A 17795-nucleotide genomic window follows, 5' to 3' on the forward strand; every position below is an offset into this window, starting at 1 on the left:
TTATCAAACTTGTGCCCCGAACTGGGGTGGAGCCAAAGTCTGCGATAGTGTGTGTGTGTGTGTGTGTGTGTTTACTTATAAATATGAATGTGTATGTGTGTGTATATACATCGTATAACGTATGTGCTAACTGGTTTTTAAAGTAAACAGCGCTTAAATTAGCGAATAAAAATGTATTATTAATGCGAAAACATGTTTATAAGAGCACACACACAGATACACTTGCACACAGATACAGCTACAGATACACACACACACACACACAGCCAGAACGGAACGTGTAAAAGAAGAGAAGCGATGCGAGCGAGAACGAGAAAAAGCGCTTTTAATTGTTGTTGCTTTGTATTTTTTTTTTTTTTTTTTTAAATAAATAAGAACAAAACAAGCAGTCGCTATATGGCGACGTCTATAACTAAAGGCGGAGCTAAGCGATCAACTGAAAGCCGCAGCAAGTAAGAAGGCGCTAGTCGGGTATGCCCGACTGCAAGATGCTCTATGCTCAGCAAGAAGCTGACGTTAGAAACATGCTAGCTTTCTTCCACGGACATTCTTCTATCTATAACATATAAAATGCATTCCCCATTAACTTCGGTGCTTACAGTCCGATCTTTATGAAATTAAAAGAGTTTAAATACCAGTGCGAGGTATCTAGATAGTGAAATATTGTCGAAAATCTACATACTAAATTGTGGTAGACAGCCAGGCGAACATATCTAGACAGTCTCAGCTTTTGAAAATATATGCTACATCGGTTCGGAGATGGTTTCTTTTGTCTGTGACAAACATTTGCAACAAACAATTATACCCCTTTCGCGTGAAGGGCATTAAAAAACAGCACACACAAAAGTCGCATTTACTTATCTTAAATGAAATTAATAAATTAGAATTGAGAATTGAAATTTCAATTGCGGCAAATAAAACTTGGCGAACGATAAATGTGGATTATGTGAATGGGTTGTGTGTTAGTGTGTGTGTGTGTGTGTGTGTGTGTGTGTGTGTGTACTTGCCGATAAAGGTTTTTATTTATTTATTTTTTAATGGCTATATAATCACGTACCAAAAGACGGGGAAGCTAAACAAATATATATACACACCCCATCGACATATATTATAAGCATTCATATACCCTGTATAGATCGTATATTAGGCGAAACGCAAAGCTGCGACTGCTCCAAAAACAAAATATAAAACAAAAACAAGTTTTGGGGAGAGCTTAATTTTAATTTCATGTGACGCACATAACATTTGCCTATACAGGCAGGCACGTAGAGCCACACAAATGTATCTAACAGATACCAAAAGCCCAAAGCCCCTAATAACCCAGCTGAACTTTAAGGCATGAGTTTGAAAAATTATTGTGTCGGATATGTTATAAGGAAAGGCTTGGCTTCGGCTTGGCGGCACTTGACAACACTTTTTGGGGGAAGTGAAAAAAACATTTAATATAATTTCATATAGAATCCGTTTTCCACTTTCTCTTCGATTTCTTATTCAGCCAGCAGAATCTTTGAGCATATAAGAAATGGGATTGTTATATATTTAACCAAAAAAGTTTCAATTAGCTCAAAGAATTTTCTCAGAAGAATTTTCGGTAGATTCGATGAGCCTTTTGCAGTGGAAAACAAGAAAATCAGCTCCAGGAACCCATGCAAAGTCTGCTGCCTTTTTCAGGCATTTGTAATATATGAAATATAAATATATTAATCGTACTTTTAAGATCAACAGTATCCAGTGAGATAGTTAGTTTTGCAGCCCTTTGTAGTTTCGTTCCTCCATAAGCACGTGAATTTCTCAACAATTTTTCACTCCCAACTATTTCAGCTGGGTACGCTTTTGGACTTGTAGGTACTACACAAATACCTGAGGCGGTCACAAGTTGCGCATACTTAACGCACTCAAGTGACAATAATTGAATTCATTATGGGCAAAAAACGATTGTGACAATAGCGAACCAGTTGGATAGTTGGTTATTAGCTGATATGCCGGCTAGAGGATTAACAATGGCGGGTTAATTAACCTGATGGTTACGTTGGCCTTGGGTAACCAGCAACCAGCAACCGGCAACCGGCAAGAACAAGACATGGTTACGGCGCTCCGGCTACGGGTTTTAGCAATTATTCGGCATAGTTTAAGTTCTGCTACCATTTTTATTTTGGTTACGTGTGCGTTTTACTTATGGGTTAAGCCCCATCACCCCTCCCCGCCCCCCTTCCGTCATCACCTCTCGTTGACATAAGATTTTGTAGTGGAGCCATAAAATGTTGTTATATTGACATGATCTTCGCATAAGTTGTTGCCCGTTGTTGTTCGAACGCGTCTTGCAAAAATCTTTATCAACCACATTCGCGGCGCAGGGTCAACAAACCCCCTCAACGAGCACCGTGTGTCTGTCAGTCTGTCTGCCTGGTTTGGTTTATCAGATAATGTGACCAAATACAACAGAGACTATGACTACATTGATGGCAACGTGTGACTCAAGACCCATAAAACTTGAACGCTGACTTAACGGTAATATTGCCACTATAAAGCTATTCCAAGACTCTGATTTGTAAGAAAGGCTAAAGAGAATACGACTATAGAACATATACGTGTATATGCGGGTTTTTTATGGCACGTCTTAGGAAGCATTTTCGTAATAATACTCTTGTAACTATCAAGTATTTCAAAATACTCAATATCAATAAATTTCTTAAATTTCGAGGATTTCCTCTCTAATGCTTCCTATTTCGATATTCCTGATTCATTCTATTATATTGTACACATATAAACTTCAAGATCTCTTTTCATATTTATCATGCCTCTTTTCGATTCTTTTCTAAACCTAAGTTCCTAGATCTTCATTTATTTGTAAGCTAAACTAATAATAATTCATAAATTCAAACGAACTTGAGATAAATATCTTGAATTCACATAGCATACTTTTAAGAGTACAAACCAACAAAATAATGGAAAGGCAATAATAAAAACAACCTTAAATATAACTTTTTTGAATATATATCAGTTTTAGATACAAGTTTTAGAAAAGTCAGTTTAGATAATAAACTTTTCAAGACTAACTTTCAAACTAAATTCAACTTTTGAAATTACCCAACACTAAATTGAAATAGCGGTTAAATTGGCAATTACAGTTATTCAAAATGTTTTCTCAACACAAACTCACCATGTAAACAAATATTCGCTAAAAGAACGACAGCCAGCAATTATATAGCCGTTTGTTGCACGTTTATTTCAAATATCGAAATGTTGCACCAACTGGATGCATTTATGAGTCAAGCCAAATAGAATGCTTCGAAGGGCCGCGAACGCATCACAGATAACAAACGGAACGTCAGAAACACAACAGAACAGAGCTTCGAGTCGAAATAGAGCAATAAAAATAAAAACAAACACGTGCGAAATGCGCTCACCGAATGAAACTAACGGCAATGCTTAGCGGGATGGAGAACTAAAAGAAAATTGCGCGCTAGGACAACCTAACCAGAGGCGGCCAAAACTGCACTGAATGCGCCAGAACTGGCCCCGGCTCCCGACTCCGAGCACCAGGCGAAGACGGGCATGGGGGAGGGGGAACGTAGACGTAGACACGGACAGAGACCGAAACAGCAACAGAGATTCTGATACCGAGCGCTGAAGAGAGAGCGAGCAGCGGAATCATCGGAGCAACGAGCGATTCGCATACATAAATAATAATAAATATTCACTTACATATCTAAAACAAAATGGAAAAAGCAAATAACTGTAAAAAAAAAAAAAAATAATAAAAGAACACATCAAAAATACTAAAACATAAAGCGAAGCAACCGAAAACTTGGCTAAACAAAAGTCGAGCTGCGGCTTTTGCTTTTCTCTTTCCATTTTCTTTGCTTGTTTTCTTATTTATTTTAAGTTTTTGTTTTTGTATTTGTTTTTTTTTTTTTTTTGCATTTGAAGAAAATTTGCTGACAATCGCAATAGAATTTTTGTTTTTATTTTCGTTTTAGTTCTGTGCTTTATTTAGTTCTCGTTTCACGCTTAACTGTTGCAACGCCAGCCGGAGACGTAGCGGGAGCCGGGTCCGAACCGGGACGCAGCAGTAGCAACAACGGCGAGCGGGACGCTGCAGCTGACGGCGGCATATGGGTCTTATTTCAATTTACAACCAAGTGACGAAGTATCACAATTCAATGTTTAAAGTTTTTATCACGTTGTGGACGCCAGCGACACACACACACACACACACACACACACATACAAACAAATAAGAAAGCTGCAAATGCGTTTAAGCTGAAAGACGAAATACCCTGCAGCAAGCCCGCAGGAAATAAACCTATATATAAACGGGCCTTTGACATTGGATATGTGTATTCTATAAGGTGTAGATATTCACTTTATAAAAATAAAAAAGTATAAATATGTACAGTAATAACTGTATTAATGAACAGCAATTCCCTTACCCAGTCTTAAAGGTGAACGATTTTTTCTATCTTCCCGTTCAACAGAGCTATCTAAGCAAAACAACCCATTTGGCATAATTACAGGGTGTTACTAGCAAATGGAGCGTCTAGCGGTTTGGGTGCTTGCATTGGGGCATATGCAAAAAACGTCGCATATGCAACTGTATATGTGTGTCTGTCTCTGTGTGTGCGTGTGTGTGTGTCTGTTTGCGAGCAGCACTGGGCTGACACAGTATGGTTAATATGGCGCGACAGTCGCTCATTGGGTCGATCGCTTAGTCAGCCCGCTCCGGCACTAACTATTTAGTAAGCAACTGAAATAGTAGCACCCGTGTTAGTATCAGTTCATGAAATAGCAAACAACAACCAAAATAAAAAGAAAAAACAGCGCACACCATATTAGCACACATATACAAATGTCAGTATGTCAGTAAAATTACTTAGATGTAGCTACATAAGTTGCATTTGAACACGAGTATGACTATGAGTGAGTGTGTGTGTGTGTGTGTGTGTGTGTGTGACTCCGAGAATGGGCATGCAAGAAGCAGCAGAGAACAACGTCAGCGTAAACTGATTACCCCCCCCTCGATCTATGGAGCTGCATAAGCGGCACGTACACAGCGTTCGCTTTGGATTGGTTGTTTTTTAGTTTTTTTTTTGTTTTCTATGGGAACCTTCGGCACGGGAGTTTGGTTTACGACGTCATATTTTGAATCGAGTCTTTTCGCGGACAATAACTGCAAAACTAAAGGTTGATACATACCCAGGCCAGTGTAAATTGTGCAATGTGGTATATAGGAAATCATAGCCAGGCTTTGAATTACAATTGCACAAAAATAAATTGATGGCTTCTAGTTGATTAAAAAGTTGACTGCACGTTGTGTTATCGAAGCTTGACTGTGATCGATAACTTTGACTAGGTGTCACTTTTTGTGTCAAGTGGCAACTCCCACGATCGAACATCGCTGACGTCACAAAAGGATATATGAACATTTAAAATTGTAATTGGCACCTTCTATCAACTCTCTCATCTGCCTCTGAGCAAATGTTGTATTTATCACTAGTATAGGTCTGCCCTACTCTTACTTTAAGCTGCACGTAACTATAATTTGTTGTCAAACAAACAAGCATATTTACATTAAAACATATGCCCATCATACAAATTCAGACGCAATGCTCACGCATACCTTCACAGTATGCCAAAAAAAAAGTAAAGAAATAAGAAAACCGTACAAACACGCATACCTACATACACGACCATACATTTTTGCATGAAAATGAACACGTGCTGCTCCAATAAGGAGTGCTAGAGCGAGAGAGGTTGCCTGCAGGCACAGCCGGCTGGCAGCACATGTAGAGCGGGGAGGGCAAGCGTGCGCTATGCTTGCATTCCAAGCACAACAATAACAAAAGGCAACGTGAGAGCTACGTCTGCTTTGCGGCTGACTCATGACTCGCAATGCAATTGTGTTTGCCGCTCTTAAGGGCTAAGAGAGAGAGCGCGCGAGAGAGACTGGGATATGTAGAGAAAGAGACCAATAAGAGCGGGCAGACCAAGTTTGCTAGCTGCGCACTATTTGGACGCCAGCTGAGTTGTGGGGGAGGGATGCGAATTTGCGGCGTCTGCAGCTGCAGAGCAGAACTGTTTGGCCTGATACTTTAGTAGCACCGGCTAACTTTTAGCAAGAACTTTTGATATGAGTACCTGCCACTAACTAAGCACAATTCTATACACGCACATTTGGCAAAAAGTTGGCACACGAAAACACCCACGCATAGAAACTGAACTATGAAAATCAGAAAACTTTGCAGACAGAAATTTGTAGGAAACCGCACTCGACTAAAACAAAACGACTGCACTTACCGCACCGCTTGCCATTTAATCTTAGTACACAGTTATTGTAGTTGTTGTTATAAAAGTTTTGCAAAACACGACACACTGTAATTTTATCCAAAACGCTAAATATTTTGCGCACACCAAAAACACTAAACTAAATAGATTACAATAACAGCGCATAGCCAAAGGTTTCAAAACAGCTGTAAATTTGGGCGCGCAATAAGACAGGGCTGTTATGGCAAACAGCTGCTCTGAATATTTATCGATGGCGCAAATATCGAAAAATTTCAAACGCTAGGCTTGCTACGATTAACACGTCCAATATATGTTGGCTTGCTACGAATAACATTTTCAAAATATGATGGCTTCCTTTCTGCGACCTTGGTCAGAACGCTGGCGGTGAGCAGTTGAAACCAACGAAAACGACTAACGTAACGCTCAACGTCCTTGCTTATAAAGTATAATTTAAGTCGACGTTTGCTGCGCGGCACATCCTTTGAAAACGGACCACTTCCTGGAAAAAGGAGAATATCCAGCGCAAAGGTGCAATGCAGATAATAGATGGCAACTGCATACAAACTCAAAATGGCATTTCTTTTGCAGCAAATTATGTAGCCGTCCTTTTCCTCCTCGAGATCTTTGAGAAACGGCAACATCTTGTTATGCTGCACCAGATACATGTGCGCATAAACGTTGGCCAGATACAACGTGCCCAAGGTACCGCTGGTTAGGGCCTCAAACCACATGGTGAGCTGGTCGGCGAAAAAAGTTCCGACCAAGCTGAGAATTCCAATGATGCTGCCGCTTCCGAATGTGGCGCACGGTAAAAAGATATGAGGAATTCCATCATTGAGACCGTTTAAATGCACATAGCCAGAAATGGAGCTTATCAAGAGCTCGAAAATCTTGAAAAGCACCCACACGGGTTTCTTGGAGCGCTTATGCATTGTGCGTACCAGTAGCAAAGGGTCTGCTTAATATATACACACGACACAATAATATATTTATATATATATATATATAATACACCTGAATGTAGGTATGCGCTTTACCTACTACGTTTAGATTAAAATACACTTACCTAAAAAGTTATATTACATTTACTGGCATTTACTTGCGCCAGTATTGCGTGATACGATGTATCTGCTCGACCAGTGCCGGCATCACAGCTGTTATGGATATGTCCAGCAGGCTCTGCAAATGCTGAACCGCCTCCTCGTCGGAGAGGCCCAGTTGTAGATTCTCCTCAACTTTTTTGACCGCCTTGTCCGGCTCCAGAGCGATATCGGGCACTGTGGCATCCACCATTAGCGAGAACAGATTCAACATGACATTGGCATGCCGACGTAAATGCAAATACGCCGTATAGCACTGTTTGCGGAATTCGTGATAGTGGTCCGAGCTGACACCGCCCATCGCCTCGACCATTTCCTTGCTCAGCTTCATGGGCGGGGGCATGGGCTTCGGATCGCGTCCTAGTATGTAACCGAAATCAATATGGAACAGCTTGCCGGTGCTCGTCAACAGCAGATTGTCCAAATGCCGATCACCCACACCTAGCAAATATGTGATCACACAGTAGCCCGCACAACTTTTGATGTATGTGTCCATCACTTCGGCGGATATGCCGTAGGGGCCGCTCTCGCAGGGATTGTGCCGCTTGAAAAAGTTAAGTATGTTGCCCTCCCGGGCCAGCACCTCAGCCACGGTGCAAGAGTCGATGTACTGAAGGAAACCGTGCTTGGAGCTGGTCGCTAGCACCTTATACGGCGTCAGTTTGAGATCAAGATTCTCTCGTCGCAGCAGTTTGTCCATTAGCGTTATCATTTGGAGTATTAGCTGATCCTGTCGCAGGTCATCGCCATGCTTGAAAATGGCCACATACTCGTGCTTTGCAATGGACGTGACAAAGGTGAGCCTGTAACCGTATAAAGATTATTTTCAGTTGGCAACTAATGCAGCAATCCACTTACTTGGCTGGCATGAGAGCGCTCTTGAAAAGCGACGTGCGCTGTGGTATTATTTTGGTTATATAGATCTCCGGATCCAGGGGGAATGGTATGGGCTCAAAGTTGGTAAAGTTCACCTTGAACATGGTCTGCTCGGCCAGCAGCTTTTGGAACTTTTCCGTTTTCTTGTTGCGATTGCCCGGCTCCTTGGCCACCAGCTTAACCAACTTGACCAGCTCGTCGATGAAGCACTGCTGCTTGCGCAGATTATAGGAAATGCCGCGCAAATGAAAGTCACCTGCGGATGTGAAAAATGGTAGTTAGAAAGCGGGATTGTTGGACATAAAATCTACGCACCGTCGTAGAGCTCCTTGAGGAATATATTGAGGACCATGGCGTACATGTCGTGCGTCCGCTGATCCTGTTTATGCACCGACGCCACATCCTCCACCTCGATGGACAAGTACCAGTACAAATAGTTGGCCAGCGTGGCGTTCTTACAAGCGCGCTGTATTAGGAACTGGCACAGATTGGGCGCACCAGTCTGGCCCAGCAGCGGTGTATGCGAGTTGGACTGGGTGGCCAGCGAGCCGGCGCTTGTATCGGCAGCATCAGCGCGCTCCATCCTCAGTGCTGGAGTGCTGGCCCTGATCGCCGGCGCACTCGCACTGCTCGCCATGGTAGATTTCTCAACCTTACCGGCGGCCAGTGCAGCACGCTGATTGGCGGGTATGACCGAGGCATGCAGGGCGCTGCTCGCAGTGCTCAAATCGGATATGCTGCTCTGGTCTAGCAGAGAGTCGTTCTCGTCCAGCAGCGAGCGCACCACGTCGCGCTCCGGCTCAGGTATGTTGAACTTGTGCAGCTGTATAATGATGCGGATATCCTCATATTTGAGCGCCTGCACAAGTTGCAGCAAGTACAGCAGAAGATCTTCATCAGGTGCCTGTGCCAGACGACTTATGGCATATTTGCGCACCTCCGGGTGTGTGAATGTTGGACTGAGCAGCTCCAGTGCATCCTCTACATCCATGGGCGCCCAATTGGCGAGCATCCACAGCGCCTGGTTTACCTCCTCGTTCAGTTTCCAATTGATGCATTTCAGAAACTTTGTCAGCGCCTTTTTATGAGATGACAAATAGAAACGGAACTTCCAAACCAAGTCCTGCTCCTCGTTGCTCAGCACATAAGTGGGCGGATAGCACACTATTTTGTGCAATTGATCCCGTATGCTGAAAGTATATGCCATTAGTTTCAGCTTCCATCTAGAGTTACCTAAATACGTACATAGTTGTCGGTTTGGCTTCCCGATCCGAAATGCCAGAGCGCTCCGAACGTGCCAAACGATGATGTTTGCGCTCCACCAAATTCTCCTGCACAAAGAAAACTCAAATAAATAAAGGCATTTGATTGATTGCTTCAGATAATTGCTCACCATTTGAATTTCCGAATCCGGGACCAGAACCAGCTTGGGTTTGACTGGCAATTTATACTTGTTATCCACTTCTGGCTCAAAATAGACAACTGAATACTGTAAAAGAGTTGAAGGCGTGAGCATAACTAAAACGTGAAAAATGTGCTCAGTCCACTCACATTGTACATGTCGTCCACGATGATGGTGGGGAACTCAATCATGAGAAACATATAGTCGGACATGCGTTTCTCGCGCTCGTTAATCACCTCGATTTCACGGAATGTCAAACGATCCAGCCAATCGACCTTTTGCACCTGACCGTTGCGATGCTTTTTGGCCAGTTTGCCAAGTCGCTGCATCTGCGATTTGGAGGATTCCTTGCCCTTGCCAGGGGTTTTGCTCGGAAAGTTGCCATCACCCTCTACGCCTAGCCAGACACGCAAATCGTACATGCCCTGGCGGAACATGCCGTCCTTGCCAAACATGGAAATTGCCGTGCCGCCAATGACTGTGGTTTGGCCAGCTCCTGAGCAGTCGAGTATGGTCAGTACCAGCATGGCGCTGCGTGGTAAGTCGGAGAATAGCAATGGCAACGTCACCCACTCGTTCCAGCTCCAGCGTTTGCCGAAGGCCTTGTACGAATTGTGCACGGGCAAGCAATAGGGACGTCCATCGTTGTACACTTGCAGACGAACTTGGAATGAGGGGTACTCCTCGGAATAGAGGCCCGAAAAGCGGAGTATGGGATCATCGAGCAGTTTCTCATAATCTGGCTGGCGTTTCTTGCCCTCAAGGGTGCCGCTGCAAAGAAACCAAAACAAAAACTTAGTAGGCGTCCTAGCAGTTGTAGTACACGTGTACTTACACCTTGATTTGGACACGTTCGTGCAGCGAGGAACTGTGTATATAGCGAAAATGATCATCGGGCTGGTCCATTGTGTCTACTTTTTATACACAAGCAGCTGCTTGCTGACGAACTTATCGGCAATCAGCTGCGCAATTTACAGTTGTTATCGCTATCGATCTATCGATAAATGTATGTTAAGTTTCTTAAACTGTTAAGTTAACAGACAAGCAAAGCCGTTCGAAACACGCATTGTGAACTGAAGAAGAAGAGGCGCGAGCGCATTGGAACAGAAGAGGAAGACTAAGCGCTCTGGAAAGGATGTCAACAAACGCAATGATAGACCTGGCGCTGGATCGCGTTGACTGGAATGCACTGGCGGAAAACCAAGACAAATTACCCCGCATTTATACACCCGGCGAGGTGCTCATGCCGGAAGCGGGCTTCATGCGCGGCCACGGCACCTTCGTCGAAGATGAGAACATCAAAGCATCTGTGGCGGGCGTGATTGAGAAGGTGAACAAATTGATATCGGTGCGACCGCTCAAGAGTCGTTATGTGGGTGAGATTGGCGATGTAGTGGTGGCCCGTGTCCTTGAAGTGGGACAAAAACGTTGGCGTGTCGACACAAACTCGCGCCTGGATTCGGTGCTGCTGCTCTCCTCAGTTAATCTGCCAGGCGGTGAGCTAAGGCGACGCTCCGCGGAGGATGAACAGATGATGAGACGCTATCTGGACGAGGGAGATTTGATATCCGCCGAAGTCCAGGTTAAATCATGACTAAACCAGATTACTGTCGCTTGATTCTCAATGTTTTGTCCTTGCAGAATGTCTTTGAGGAGAGCACATTGTCGCTATACACCCGCAGCTTAAAATATGGCAAACTATCCCAGGGTATACTGGTCAAAGTGTTTCCTGCGCTAGTCAAAAGACGAAAGATGCACTTCCACAATCTGCCATGCGGTGCCTCCGTTATACTGGGCAACAACGGCTACATCTGGATATCGCCGACAAAGTCCGAGGAGCAGGAGGGCGGCGAGGGTGGCTTCGCACAGAATCTGAATGAAATAGTGCCACGCAACGAGCGCGAGGTCATCGCACGCCTGCGCAACTGCATTCTGGCGCTGGCCAAATGCAAGCTAATGTTGTATGATACGAGCATTCAATATGCCTACGAAGAGTCCCTTAAGTATGAGCCGCGCGAGCTGCTGCAGCAGCATGTTATCTTTGATATTGGCGAGCAAACGCAAGCCCGTCTCCGAGATGTCGATCTAATGGACTGATGCACACGCCAAAATAAAATATATTCCCTTATTCGTTTTGTTCATTCAATATTAGTTAACAAATTTGATAAAAGTTGCGTGCACCGTTTCCCAATTGGAGATTCAAATCAAGCAAGCAATATTAAATATCCGATCCAATCAGAAACAATTTAATTTTAAAGCACAAAATGGCGATAAGCAGTGTTGGTTGTTATTAGGATACAAAAAAAAAAACTAAATCAACACTGGTGACAACACTAAAGTGTAAACTAGAACTAAGCCAGACCTTGAAGATTTCAGGCCGACCTGTATTTTGCTGCACATCATGCTTCTTAATTAGTTTCAATGCAGGTAACTTCATTGTTATGCGACTACCTGAGTTAACGTTTGTCTACCTGCTCTAATGTATTTTATTCAATGTGTTTACATTGTGCGTATATGCATACAAAAGCAATGAGAGTGAATTGCCCAGGCTAGAAAAACTGATTCACGCATACATATATAGCTTCACATGTATAGTGCAGTCTCCTACAAACGAGCTAATCCAGCAGCGTATGACTATCTATTTTGTTTGATGCACATGCAGAAATGATAAACATTAAATAATTATCGTTTTGTTTTACTATTAAAATGAGAGCGTCATATTTAGTGCATTCGTTGTGCAACTAGGTAGCAACGTCCTGACAGCTGTGTGGCAACGCCAACAAAATGGCCTCGGTTATCTGAAGTGTGGCAGCTCTATCCGGGGTTCGTGTATTGAAGCAAGGCATTGTGTTTGTGTCTTTCTTCTCTTTTTTTTTTTGATTGTTTAAAACAAAATAATTAAAACTTATAATACCTAGGACGCGTTTGCATTGAGTCGTTGAGTAAAAAGTAATACGATATTAAAGATGGCTGACATAAGCATTGTGCGCGAGGCCGAATTACGCAAAAAGGAAATCTGCCGCTTCTGTCTGGTGCAACACAGCAAACTTGCCTCAATTTATGTTGAAAACGCACGCATAAAGTCAACCGCGTCGCTGCCGCTGCAAATAATGGCCATAACATCCATAGAGGTAAGTCGAGATTTGGTTCTAGGTTACACTAACTCATCTATTAGCTATAAGATGCACAAGCACGAACTTGGCTAAGATATTTGTCATCGCTGGTTGGTTTCTAAATAGCTGCGTTGGCGTCTTCGCTAACTTATTTGGCGCGCTTTTTTACACAGTAACTACTACCAAGGGCCGGCCTTATTATTTTCACAGTATACATAATAACTGCACAAAGCAAAGAGTGGTATAAACAAATTGCAAATGTGCTATAAAAATAATTTATCAATATGGCGACAACTGTACAAAAACGCACATACACAAGCGCATAGTGGCACAATGCTGCCAGATCGCTGACAATTGGGCGCTCGCATTTGAAATGATTAGTTCTTCAGCGGGAATTTCATATTTATTTATATACGTGTTTATCAAATATATAATGCTGTGATTCTTATCTTATCCATTTGTTTGTCGATTTTCTTAATCTACTAAAGTTTTGGTGATTAATAATGGAAGAGTATTTTGGGCTTTGTTTGTGCCCAATAATTGCGTTGTCGATCATAAACTTAAAGTCAAATGGAATCCAGAATGCGGCTAGCATAAATAATATGTATGTTATTAAACAAGACAGCTAGCTAGCTAGCCTGCCTGGCTAGTAGGGTGTTTGTCCGTAAAGCGCAGAATGCGAGTTAGCATTGACGTCACACACGGTATTTGCTTCTGACGATCCATGATCGGAGTAGATGGCACGTTCGACTCAAAATCCACAGCCACACGTTGGCTAACAAAAGTGAGCAATTTCAGCATACTGTAGACTTTGCCGTTTTCGTTTAGCTCTTGGATGAGCGCCTGTATGAACCATGAGCCCTTTTCAGTGTTGCGCCAGGAATAGTATCCTGTACAAAAGATTTGCGTTAGTTTAAAACACATATAAAACTAAACAAAAATCGAAGCCACCTGGAATCGTTGAATATGAGAATAGAAAATCGGCATGTATGGGTATTTTGTAGCTCGTTGACGAATCACCATCCGTCTCCGTTACGTTCTTTTCCAGCGTTACGCCCGAATCCAATCTGTCGCCCTGACAGGCCTGTATGAAAAACAATTTCGGTTTACCAGCCAACGTGGGGCAATTGTTGGCGGTCAAATAATGCCATATATTGTCCAGCTTGTACTGCACATCATTTGCATAGAGGTAGCCATGTTCGCCATGCGACAATATGGCAATGGCTATGCAATCGTTGTCGCTGTGATCCTGCGCGGCAGCATTTCTGATATGCTCGAGTATGTCGCCCAGCTTGCAATCCTTGTGCACAGTCACATCGAAATCCAGACGTTTCAGAGCCTTGCGCAGTTCCTCGCAGTCCACATTTGTGCCGGCACGTGCCTTCAGCGAGGGTATATTAAAGAATTCATGATTGAAAATCAATGCCAGTCCGCGGTGCTTGTGATTCATATTATACTCTCCGGCATAGCGATCGGTGGGCATACGGGCTACATACTTGTTAACGGTTCTAATATCAGGAAAAGATAACAATTAAATCCAATTAACAATTGGCCATAAATATGATTGTTCGATTTCGTTTATCAACCCGCAAATAGTATGACTAAAACTTTTAATCACATACATATACATATGCATATATTTGCACATTTGAAGTGTCCAACTCCTGTTATCTTCGTGATCCGAGACACAGAGTACATAAATTTCCAGAAAACTAGTATACCCTTGTTTTATATCCATATTCAATTGTTAAAGGGGAACAAAAAGTGCACTTACGGCGCCGCGACTGCGTTGGATGCACTGCCACCTCTTGCGCCCGCCTCTCCTTGTGCATCTGTGCTATCTGCATCGTTGTTTATTTTGCCGCTGTGTGAACCAAAGCTTCTTATTTTGCATTCGTCCGTCATTTTACTTGTCTCTCTCTCTGTCGCTCTCTCTATCTCCTTGCACTCGCTCTTGTTTGCGTTTCTCCTTGTTGCCTGCCTTTTGTTCGTTTTTCTGCCCTCGGCTGCAATTGTTGCGCCCTTTCCACCAAGCCTCAGCACTTTGATTGTGATTGTGTTTTGTGCGTTGGTTTTTTACTAAACTGATTTCGGTACTGTGAACAACTGTTTTGCTTGATTAGCCACGCAAGCGATATTAACAGATTACATTTGTTTCAAAATTGTACAAAATATCCTTTGATGGTTAACCGTGTTTTAATCAATTGATTAACGAGAGCGGAGTAAAGCGTGCTTCGCACGGTCACGAAAACAACTGCGCGATTGCATTTGTAGTTGTGCACCGCTTGCCGCCAAATGAATGCACATGGCGTTGCCACTCTTGTCGCTGCGTTGCCAGAGCGCATGCACAGTGTTGCCATATAAATCTGCAGACCATTCACACTTAAACGTATTTATTTTGTTATTGTGAACAGGTCCAGAGCAATGATGGAATGCCCAGCTTTATTTGCCTGGACTGTCGTCTGCTCTTCGAGCACTGTTATCGTTTTAAACAGATGTGTAAAAATGCGGAGACTCTACTCCGCCAATATCCGCTTACTGGCAAATGGCCAGAACCGCTGGAGAAGCCGCGTGCCCCGCTGGTGGCCAATCAAACGGTGGCAGTTAAGAAGGAACATGCCGAAGCGCAGCCCAAAAAACTGCTCAATTCCATGGCCAAGTCAAACAATGTGCAAATTGAAAGCGTACAGGTATTGGAAACTAGTTCGCTCACCAAAAAGCTACTCAATACGGGTGCAGTGAGCTCTGCGGAGCCGCCGATTCCGCCAAGAGGATCTCCCGCAAAACGCCAACCCTCAAAGTCATATCAGATGAAAGTGGAGAACAACCAGGAACTATCCATGGACGATGTCCACAATTTGTTAGCCGATATGGCCGAAGAACTGGATGATCTGGACAACGTAAAGCCCGCACCTGTAACAACACCTTTGGCTGGCAAACCAAAAGTGCTTAACAAATCGTCGATGCGACTGCTTAACAAAGGTGCCAGCACCACCGTGGAACCACGCCTGGCCACGCCTCAAATAAAGCACTACGAAGACGGTAATGTGGCGCTGGTTACGGAAATACTTGATCCCGATGCAGTTGATGCGGCTGCGGATCCAATTAAAAATGCTGCTCCTGTGGCAACTAACGTCTTTCCGTGTCCACACTGCGATCGCTCATTTCCGCTGATGCAGCTGCTCGACATACATGTTGTGAACCACACACGTACGCGTAGCTTTCAGTGTCCGGAGTGCGACAAGAGCTTTTTCTCCAAGTACGATCTGCAGAAGCACAACTTTATACACACCGGCGAGCGTCCCTACAAGTGCAGCGTCTGCGAGAAGGCCTTCACGCGTCGCGCGCTGCTGCATCGCCACGAGCGAACTCACACGGATGTGCCCAAGTTTATTTGCCTTTACTGCGAGAAGCCGTTTATTTCACGCAAGGAGATGGAAAAGCATGCCGAACGCCACACCAAAAAGCGGCCTTTCCAGTGCGGCGTATGCCAGAAAGCGTTTGCCTTCAAGCAGGGTCTGGAACGCCACGAGGTGAGTCATTATCGATCGACTGAGACTGAGCTGAGATGTAACTTTCTGTTTGATTTTATGCACAGGTCATACATAGCACAAATCTGCCATTCTCTTGCCAGTACTGCAGCCGGAGCTTTGTGACCGCCGGCAAGTTGGCCCGTCACCTGGTTGCGCACGCCGGCAAGCGCGTCTATCCCTGCAAGTACTGCTCCAAGTCGTATCTGCTGTCACATCATTTATCGCGACATTTGCGCATGCACAAGCAGGCGCCGGCGGCCTCATTCACGTGCAGCATTTGCAAGGATACGCACCAAACTTATGACAGTCTGGTGGATCACTCGGCCATTCATGCGGGCATCTCGCTAGTCTGTCCGCTGTGTCAGGCGAGCATCGCTGACTTGGGCAGCCTGGAGCCGCACATGGAGGCGCACAAGAAGAGCGAAAGACACGCGTGCGAGTTTTGTGATTTTATTTTCCTCAGCTCGAGCCAATTGCAGAAACACATCGAAGACGATCATGTTGTGGATATGGTGCCCTATCAGAATGAAGGCGAATATGAGCAGGGAGTCAGCAAAGAGGAGGATGTTGCGGAGGAGTCCGAATTAATGGAGGAATTGCTAGGCGAGGAATCAGAGACGCCATCAATCAAATCTGCATCGCCAACTCAAGCAAAAGTACGAAAACTAAATCCAGTTCCGAAATCGGAGGAAAGCGACAAAATCAAACAAGAGTCAAAACCCAAGGTAATTAAAGAGGAGCCAGTTTCACCAGAAAATTTAAAAAGAGCCCGAACCTCAAAGTCACCCACCGCTGCGTCCGTCTCACCGGAAAGCAAACGACAGACGCGCAGGCAGGATACCAAAGAAAAAACTCAGAAGCCAAACGATTCTGGTAAAAGATTGACAAAGAAGATTATTCCCGACCAGGCCAAACCGAGCAGCAAGCCAAGAAACGCTAAGGCCGCCAGTTCTAAGCATCAGAGCACCAAGTAGTTTTGCAACTAAAATATCTCGGAGCCTAAATACCGTTGGACACCTGGACAAGCTGCTTTTATGATAATTAACAGAATTTGTAAATTGTTCATTTTGCAAATGTAGAAATGTTTCTGTTTAAGATGCATTTAAGAGTTGAGAAAATCAACAACAAAATCACAAAAATCTGAATTTACGCCGAATTAATATATTCAAATTAAGTTGGCTTCTTAATTTGTATTGGTAAATAAATATTATAAGAGTTTTCGAAGCGTTTGTCTAAGCAATCAACCTTTTTTTTCAATTGGGCATGTTTATAAAACAGCTTGTAAAGTCGTGCTTCGCCTGCATATCTTTGCTTTAATAAATGTGCCGGGATTATAAAGTATAAAAAACTTAATTCTTATTAAATTAAAAAGCGTGTAAAGTACTTACCTGCCTGCTGAATCTTGGCTGCGGGAAGATGAATACGGATTTAGAATAGCTAGACTGCCTCGGAGCTGGGATGTTCATCTGCCTGGCCGGAGAACTGA

At 43.7% G+C, this 17795-nt stretch overlaps 6 protein-coding genes across 9 annotated transcripts in view; 2 read left to right on the forward strand and 4 right to left on the reverse strand.

The window, feature by feature from the left end:
* Positions 1-6434, reverse strand: part of apt (apontic) — a 43338-nt gene extending 36904 nt beyond the window's left edge. Inside the window, exon 1 of one of the 2 annotated variants that reach the window (XM_015174648.3) lies at positions 6298-6434. In XM_015174648.3, coding sequence (XP_015030134.1) covers positions 6298-6312 — 15 coding nt within the window. In that variant the 5' untranslated portion in view covers positions 6313-6434. Of the gene's footprint in view, positions 1-3160; positions 3436-6297 lie in introns of those variants that run through there. The other variant, XM_070209689.1, reaches the window with a different exon arrangement.
* Positions 1-10630, reverse strand: part of Pi3K59F (phosphatidylinositol 3-kinase 59F) — a 44744-nt gene extending 34114 nt beyond the window's left edge. The window contains exons 1-7 of one of the 2 annotated variants that reach the window (XM_070209684.1): positions 10499-10630; positions 9813-10434; positions 9655-9750; positions 9507-9592; positions 8577-9451; positions 8244-8517; positions 7352-8188 (exon numbers count right to left, since the gene is read on the reverse strand). In XM_070209684.1, coding sequence (XP_070065785.1) covers positions 7381-8188; positions 8244-8517; positions 8577-9451; positions 9507-9592; positions 9655-9750; positions 9813-10434; positions 10499-10569 — 2832 coding nt within the window. In that variant the 5' untranslated portion in view covers positions 10570-10630 and the 3' untranslated portion in view covers positions 7352-7380. Of the gene's footprint in view, positions 1-7252; positions 8189-8243; positions 8518-8576; positions 9452-9506; positions 9593-9654; positions 9751-9812; positions 10435-10498 lie in introns of those variants that run through there. The other variant, XM_002050759.4, reaches the window with a different exon arrangement.
* LOC6626080 (uncharacterized) lies at positions 6556-7217 on the reverse strand. The gene has a single exon (XM_032436680.2). The coding sequence runs from the start codon at positions 7215-7217 to the stop codon at positions 6558-6560; it is 660 nt and encodes a 219-aa protein (XP_032292571.1). The 3' UTR covers positions 6556-6557.
* A 168-nt stretch (positions 10631-10798) lies between the features above and the next one.
* On the forward strand, positions 10799-11791 carry Rrp4 (exosome complex component Rrp4). The gene is made up of 2 exons (XM_002050758.4): positions 10799-11245; positions 11305-11791. The coding sequence occupies exons 1-2, from the start codon at positions 10799-10801 to the stop codon at positions 11758-11760; spliced, it is 903 nt and encodes a 300-aa protein (XP_002050794.1). The 3' UTR covers positions 11761-11791.
* Positions 11792-12479: 688 nt separating this feature from the next.
* Positions 12480-17657, forward strand: pita. Its single transcript, XM_002050756.4, has 3 exons — positions 12480-12794; positions 15191-16309; positions 16375-17657. Exons 1-3 carry the CDS (start codon positions 12630-12632, stop codon positions 17281-17283), a joined length of 2193 nt encoding a protein of 730 aa, XP_002050792.1. The 5' UTR covers positions 12480-12629; the 3' UTR covers positions 17284-17657.
* On the reverse strand, positions 13144-15048 carry Dcp-1 (Death caspase-1). 2 transcript variants are annotated; one of them, XM_002050757.4, is made up of 3 exons: positions 14551-15048; positions 13728-14284; positions 13144-13666 (listed from the first exon to the last, which is right to left on the reverse strand). In XM_002050757.4, exons 1-3 carry the CDS (start codon positions 14679-14681, stop codon positions 13410-13412), a joined length of 945 nt encoding a protein of 314 aa, XP_002050793.1. In that variant the 5' UTR covers positions 14682-15048; the 3' UTR covers positions 13144-13409. The 2 variants fall into 2 exon arrangements, with proteins under 2 accessions (XP_002050793.1, XP_070065793.1); XM_070209692.1 differs by lacking the exon at positions 14551-15048 and adding an exon at positions 14399-14421.
* Positions 17658-17795: the final 138 nt, after the last annotated feature.

The sequence above is a fragment of the Drosophila virilis genome, chromosome 5, assembly GCF_030788295.1.
Source record: "Drosophila virilis strain 15010-1051.87 chromosome 5, Dvir_AGI_RSII-ME, whole genome shotgun sequence".
NCBI classification, from domain to species: Eukaryota; Metazoa; Arthropoda; class Insecta; order Diptera; family Drosophilidae; genus Drosophila; species Drosophila virilis.